This window comes from Ananas comosus, unplaced genomic scaffold (genome assembly GCF_001540865.1).
Source record: "Ananas comosus cultivar F153 unplaced genomic scaffold, ASM154086v1, whole genome shotgun sequence".
Taxonomy (NCBI): domain Eukaryota; kingdom Viridiplantae; phylum Streptophyta; class Magnoliopsida; order Poales; family Bromeliaceae; genus Ananas; species Ananas comosus.
In genome coordinates this window covers 1-8,115 of record NW_017891504.1, presented here as the reverse complement: position 1 = coordinate 8,115, position 8,115 = coordinate 1, and the positions used below count along the sequence as shown (strand labels likewise).

Below are 8,115 nucleotides of genomic sequence, written 5' to 3'. Positions count from 1 at the left end.
ATGGCGCATCAACGAAGGAGGAGATGTATTTTCCAACCCTGTCCGTGGGATAACCCAGCGAAGCTCGCCTATTCTGCTGGTGAGGAGGGATTTGTCTTAACGGGTTATCCTTGAATAATCTGTTAAGACCAACATAAACTAAAACCATAATAAATTTTACAGAGTGTTTGGAAGAATAAACAAGATAAAATAGGCTATTCCCATTTTATCCTGCAACCAAACAGGACCTAAGGGTACAAAGCATTCTGCAAATACATAATACGAGTGGCTAAAGGCACCAACTAATTTGATGCATCCACTTTTACATACATATACATTGAAAATAAAATAAAATAAAATACACATATAAGATAACACCAGCATATTGATCATAATTTTCAATTTTCCTCCAGCACGGATTATTTAGAAGATCTGAGGCGGAAAATATGAAAGCATCAAGCTCTGTCGGTGCTTTGCAAAAAGCGCCCAAACTCACCTACACGATATGGAATCATTGAATCCTTTCTTCGACATACTCGCCGTCTTGCATGAAACCAATAGTAAATTTCGGGATGTGGCGAACCCTCGTGCGGCAGTCATTGCTGTGGTCGCCTTCTCCTTCTCCTAGAAGCTGCTCAACAAGTTCCTCTGCTGGATAGCTAATGTCTAAATCTTGAAGGGTGGTAAGGTACTCGATACCGTGGGGCAGCTCCTTTAGCTCGGGGCAAAAGTGTATCTGAAGCGTATACAGGCTTGCCATTGCTCCTCTTTCTATTTCCACCTGACTGAGCTTCGGGGCATATTCTATGTACAATAACTTTAGCTTCGGGAATGATGACGCTTGGAAGTGCAACTTCATGCCATCATATGCCCCAAAAAGTTTAAGAAACATCAACGCGGGCAGTGCTTGCAGGTAAGGAAATGTATCTTCATCCAATGTTGCCCTTGAAAGTGTTAATCTGGTTAGGTTTGTTAGAGACCCAAAGGACGTGGCAAGCTCAAGGAGTGAGGTTTTGTCTAATTCACCACGCAGATATAATCTTTGAATTCGTAGAGGTAGGCGCAGGATGCCCAACTGCTGTAATTCTAGCCCATATGCTCTTTGGACAAATAAATCACCAAGATGGTTCATCTTTGTGATACTATTCCACAAGTCTGCACAGTGATGGGTTCTTACACCCCTTATCCAAAATGTCCGCAACTCAGTCAAAGCTTCTACATTCCGCACAATATTCGTAGTTGCTTTACATATCAAAGTCTGCAAGCTCTTCAAACGCCATATTTCCACAGGTAACTTGATGTGAGTTGCCTGTAAATTTAGATGTCTCAACTTTTGAAGCTTTGTTATTCCCTTTGGCAGCATTTCTATTTTACTTTCTTCCAAATCTAATATTTGCAGATTTCGTAGCTTTACAATTAATCTTGGAAGCTCCTTAATTTTTGTAGCTCTCAAACCAAGATAATGCAAGTTGAAGAGGTTACAGATCTCACTCGGTAGTTTCTCGATTGGCGCTCCTTCTAGTTCCAAGACACGTAAAAATTTTGATGATCTTAAGACCGACTTCAGTAAATCATTGTTCATGGAATTGTTGAAAACAAGTACTGAACGCAAATGAGATTTGTCTTCAGTACGATAATTAGTTATATTGCTTAGGATTGACAAGCGGCGTGCTTCGGAACTCTGCAATATTGTCCGTGAATGCTCGTAAACCATGCAGAAACTTAACTCCTTTGACTCTGAAAGAGCGAGGACTCGAATGATGTCATGCATTCGACATGCACAAACTCTACCGTCTTCATCCCTACGTACCACTTGTAGTAGACACCGATGAACAAGTTCGTTAAAGTAGTCCTCGGCCACTTCCTCCATCAATCTTTCTCTTTCTTCAATGAACCCTTCGGCCACCCAAAGCCTTATGAGCTTGTCACTTTCAATTGTATAGTCTTCTGGAAAACTAGAACAATATAAGAAGCAATTTCGAAGATAATGGGGAATATCGTCCAAACTAAGTTTCAAAATGTCATGTACTTTTTCATAGAGCTTCGATGCGCTGTTGGTTAGATACCACTCAAGATCTTTGTAAACCTTCTCCCATTCAGAATTAGTTTGTTCTCGAAATGATAAGAGACGGCCTATAGATACGATAGCAAGGGGCAAGCCACCGCACTTCTCGACAATTTTTCTAGCACATTGTTCTAAAGGCAGTGGGCAAATCTTGTTTGCACTTTTCCAAAATGTGTTTTTATAAAATAGATCCCACGAATGATTTGCCTCCAGTGGCTTTAGCTCAAACATACGGTGCTCGTTAGCTAATAGTGCTACTTCATGATTCCTTGTTGTGAGAACTATTCTACTCTTGCAATTACATTTCAGAAGTGCATTCTTTATATTGTCCAGTACATCAGTACTCCAAACATCATCCAGAATGAGTACATACTTTTTACACTGCAAGTAAGTGCGGATAGTCTCAACCAAGCTTCTATAATCCATGGTATCAATGTTGTTAGGTGCTTCTCTTTTCTCACGATCTTCCCTACAAAACTCTTTTAAGATCTGTCTAAGCAAATCATGAGTCTCATAACTTTGAGATACAGCAACCCAGGCACAAGCATCAAAGGAAGCTTTGATGATATTGTACACATGAGTCACAAGAGTGGTCTTCCCTAGACCACCCATCCCCAACACTGAGATTATCATTGGCTGTCGTTGCTGCTCATCCTCATCTTTCAACCATCCAAGCAACAAGTCCCTGTACTTGTCAATACCGACGATATCATCCTCCTTGACAAAATGCGCTGATTCTGCACGACTCTTGCTACCGCCAACAGCTATTCGAGGTTTTGCTTCACTTTCCATTCCTCTTGCATCATATCGTGTCCTTCTCTCCATTATCTTTTGGAGGTCAATTTTGATATCTTTGAGTTTCTTGCTAAGGTGATGCCAGGATTTTATATTTTTGTACCTCTTGATTGCTGTGGGTAGAACCCCTCCTTGCTCCTCGCTCAGCTTATACGTGAACTCATCTATAATATCCTCAATGTCGAAAGCCAAGCCTCTTGTTTGTTTTATAAAGATTTTTGTGGTCTCATCCTTCTCTTTTGGTCTTTCTGCGATCTGTAGGAAGGCTTGCATGATCTCAAGCTCATCCTTAATGTCACTTATATCCTTCATGAGTTCTTTCATTACTAACATCCCTCTTAGTAATAGTGATGCTGCTGATTTTGTTGTTTCACTAGCTAAAGCAGCACCTATCTTTAGGACTAATGAGCTTATCACAGCCTCCGCCATAGGAATTCCTTACAAAGTGAGCCTGGAATCAATAATCTTTCCAAACTACCATGTCTCTTTAGATTCGCCGCTATTGTTTAGCATTCTTAAGATTCTAGGCAATTTTGTAGTGCATTAAACAAACATCTGTTAGAATCCTCAGTTAAAAAGATGAAACACCGGTAACAGTATTGCAGTGCATGTGTCATAACAAAAAGCAATAACTTGTTTGAGATTCAGTTTAACAAAATTTTGAGATGAAAGATTCATCATAACTAGTCATACTGAACTCGACCTAGATCAATGCATATTTGTAGATCAAGTTGTGAAGAAGTCCTTTAGAGGAGTATGAAATCAATAAAGAGTTGGGAAGTAAATCAATCTGCTACTAGCCAGTGAGTAGATGGTATCGTATTATGAGCGATTGTAAATTATTCTACAGTTAACAATTATAAATCGAGTTTGTTTTGAAGCCCTCTTCTTGTTCATAATTAAGTTAATATATTTCAGGACTATAAGTCATTTGAGCAAGAAACTAATAGTGCTTCTTCAAATAGTTTTGTTTTGATAGCAATATAAGAACTTAAATTTTAGACTCATGAAACTCCCGTATTTCTAATATGTTAAATTTTATTGCCTCGACATTCACACTGCCTATTATCGGATCAGAATCTAGAAGTTCTGCTTTTACTTCTTCGATTTGTGCTGCAATTTGTAATATGATGTAGAAGGTTAATTCGTTGTACATGAGCAAGTTTAAATCCAAAGAAAATCACTATCAATTAATTACATACTCTGAATGCTATCCATTGTACATTTCTCGATGATATTTATGGTATATAACTATTTAAGGAATCACAGCGGCTATTGCTCTTGTTACCCCAAAGATTGATCAGATAGTTATCTCTTAATTAAAGACTTAAGATGTTTTACTCATTTACATATTAAATAACTTGCGAGATGTCAATACACTGGTAGAAGATGTAAATAGAAAAGACAAACTTAAACTAAATTTAAATGCCATTAAACTGCATATATTAGTTGAGCTTTTGATGACAAATAAAATCCTCTCAACTATCTAGATCAAGATCTACAACGAAGATTGTGAATTTAAGATTTTTTGTTAAAAAAAATGGTATTTAGAGGGTTGCTAATTTTGACCATTCCTATTGTGCCCTCTTGGTGATCCGGAAAATAAATATAAATATCACAAAACTCTTTTTCTATAAAGTTTATGTATCTGTAATCATCTTTCATGGTATTGATCATCGATTTAGGTGCTCAATCATCAACAGTAAAGTGAAAGTATTATCTGAGGCCAAATTATTCTAGCTCAGTTATTATCTCTTGTCATCTTGTTTCCATAGGTCAAGTATATCCAAACTATATATTGAGCCAAAAAGAATTACTCTCTGTGCTTTAGGCACCGTTTGGTTTGGGAATAGGGATAGGGATAGGCCCTTATCCCCCCCTTTATACCCAAACACTAATTTTTTACCCGAGAATAGTAGTTCTCGGTTATCCCCATCAACACCTCCATTTTCTATATAAAACTTTCTAATATTTTTCTTATCCTCGGGAACAACCCAATTTTCATCCAAACGCTATTTTTCTTATCCCCATACTTGTACCTATCCCTGTAATAGCTAGTTCTTGCTTATACCCGAACCAAACAGTACCTTAGAGAATTAACTAGTTTATATCAAAGAAAATAAAAACAAGAACACTTGGAACGTAAAAATTAATTAAAAAGAATCAGTGGAAGAGGAACAAATGACCACAGATCCAAGGAAGAGATCGAAAAGGGGGCTGCTCCAAATACCAAATTTGATAAGGAAATAAATAATTGGGAGCAAATGATTTGGACAGTGTAGCTACCGATGGAGAAACTTCTTCCTTCTTTATTATGAGAGATTTTATTATGTATCAGTCATACCACATCATTTATTAAAAGTCAATTATATCTTTTCTTTTGAGTAAAAAATATAATAAAAATATTTTTCTATTAATCATGATGGGATGGGTGAACATAAAGGAACAATTTGATTGGTAGGTGACGACACATCACCAATATAACTAATGCATTCTAGATTTTTTTTTTTCCCCTTTACTGTTCCTAGCAGCACTGGATTGCAGCGGGCCAATGGGCCTGTTTGGCCAATATTCTAAAAAAAAAAAATTTTTATGGAATTAATTTTAATTTAGAAAATTAATGTTAGTTAAAAATTGTAGAGCGCTTAGCTGAATTTAACAAAAAAGTGATTTTTTAAAAATAATTTATAAAGCTGTTTAACAAAATTTTCTTTATTAATTATAAATAATAATTTTTTATAAATCTTATTTTAAAATTTGAATTCAAAATTTGAATTCGAATATAAAGTTTTTAATTTAAAAGTTAACCCATTAAAATTTTAAATTTAAATTTAAATTTTTAAATAATAGAAATAAATTTGAATTTTCAATTTTAAAATTTTAAATTCCAAATTTCAAGCTTATAATTTAAAATATAAATTTTAAAATTTAATTTCTCTTAAAAATTTTCAAAATATAACTTTATAATATAATTTTAAATTTTTAAATTTTAATTTGAAAATTATAATTTATTTTAAAATATTAAATTTAAAATTGCAAATTTCAAAATTTTAGAATTTTCAAATTAAAATCTAAATTTTAAAACTGAAATTTCAGGTTTAAATTTTAAATTTTAGAATTTAAAATTTAAAATTTGAGATTTGAAATTAAAAACTAAAATTTTATTTTTAAATTTAAAATTTACATTTAAAATTTAAAATTTCAAATTGAAAATTTAAATTTAAAATTTAAATTTTAGAATTGAATTTTTAAATTTGATTTTAAATTCTGAATTTAAATTAAAAATATGAATCTTAATTTTAAAGTTAAATTTTGATTCCAAATCAGAATTAGATTTCAAAAAGTAGGTTTTAACAATTTATTTTGGCCTCAAAAATCAGAAAATTGAATCAGATTTTGGAAAGAAGTTATCATATACTCTATTGAATAAAAAAATAATTGATACTTATATATATATATTATATATATATATATATATATATATATTATAGTAATATAGTTATTTATTAAGATAAAAAATTGGGTGTTCTTGGGTTCGATTGGATAGTCCTGTGATTAATTTCTAACATTTGAATTAAATATTATTATTTGTAGGAAGATCACTCAATCATAGGGGTCAGGCGAAAGCATATCATTAACAACCATACATTTTGATCATGAGGGTCAAAATTGGACTATCAAGTGGAAGATGAAGATGAGAGAAGGCATCAGGTTAGAATTAGCTATTAATGGTTATTTTCTATGTTTATTCTTTTAACTTTGGATGAAATCTATAGATTAGAATATATATAGTGGTGAGGTTCAGTAGTGAGTTCCTAGGGTTTAAACAAAAAATTTAATGAATGTTTAATTCATTGATCACAATGTCACGTTAAACATTAGAATTATTGATCTATTCAATTATATAACATATTATACCAGTAAATTTAATTCTAAAAGTGAAATAAATTTGGCCCATGATTAATTGACATAGAAAGTTAAGTTGTCGATAAACTGATTTGAAAAAAAATAATTTTATGAATAAATGCAATTTCAGGAAAAGATTAGGTTGGCTATATAAATAATGTATGTGAATTAATTAATATGCAATGACTTGGTGATATGTGTCGAATATATACTTAATACATCTCTTTATATATACCTAGTATGGTGATATATATTATAGCATTACTTCTCCTTTCCTCGTATTGAATTATTCTTATCTTTAGCCAATTTAAATCTTGGGTTAGTTGATAATTGATAAGTATAAGAAACCAATTTTAATTTCTTTTCATCTTAGTTTCATTTCGTGTTGACATGGTGAAAAAGTCGGTAGGGTTTTTTTTTTATATTAATACTTATAATTGATAGAGTTGATTTATGAGTACTCCTCTAGGTCACCTGCTAATTTTATAGTATTCTAAAAAATTATCATATGCCAAAAATGATCTTTTAATTTTCAAGAAACTTTCAAATTTACTTTACTTATACTCAGTTAAACTTGCTTGCTAATTATTGTTTATTTGAAATTGCTTATATTCGATTTCAACATGTATACAATTTGTTGAAATGAATTTTTTATTTACTCTGTCATATCTTATATGGACTAGTGGTTACTATCCTGGAGGCACGAGTTACAAGTGTGTTTATGATACGGCTTTTTACATCACGCAGTGCATGGGCTCCTTAGACTTGATTACAATATCAAAGTATTTGGAAAGATAATTTTCATACTTTTGACATTATGTTGGCTAGTTCACTTAAATCATACTTTCCATGTATTGAGCAAGTCGATTTAGATGAATGAATTCAATCACATAAAGTGAAATACTTACATGACACAGAATTATTATACCTAATTATAATCTTTGTTATTTTGTTTTAAATTCAAAGTGATCCAAAACAACATTAATCAAAAAGATATAGTAACTTCTGTTACCTTTTGCGAATCACTACTTTTTAGCAAAGAAATAAAATTAATTGAAAGAGTAGGGGGGAAGAAGAAGAGAACAACTAAACACACGGAATCCAGAAAGGATTTGATATGAAGAGGGAGTGCCAAAATTTAATCTCAAATTTAATTAGAGAAGAATCTGACAACCCAAGACTCTGGAGTATGTTTTCGGGATTGAGGAGTTGGGGAGATGAGGATCATATTTATATATTTATAACAAAAACTGGGAGCCAATTGTTCAGACAAAAAGGACTTTTATTGATTTATGCGTTTAGCACTGTGGATCTTGTAGATGTCGCCCAATCAAGTTCATTATTTTATTATAATATTTTCAATATTTTTT

The 8,115-nt window shown here is 32.5% G+C and overlaps 1 protein-coding gene across 1 annotated transcript; it reads right to left on the bottom strand.

Moving 5' to 3' along the window:
* Positions 1-267: 267 nt before the first annotated feature.
* Positions 268-4,655, bottom strand: LOC109704965 (disease resistance protein RPM1-like). The gene has a single exon (XM_020225727.1). The coding sequence runs from the start codon at positions 3,266-3,268 to the stop codon at positions 491-493; it is 2,778 nt and encodes a 925-aa protein (XP_020081316.1). The 5' UTR covers positions 3,269-4,655; the 3' UTR covers positions 268-490.
* Positions 4,656-8,115: the final 3,460 nt, after the last annotated feature.

What these genes read in the sequence shown, in the direction of transcription:
- LOC109704965 (XM_020225727.1), bottom strand. Translation starts at nt 3,268, where the DNA reads ATGGCGGAGGCTGTGATAAGCTCATTAGTCCTAAAGATAGGTGCTGCT.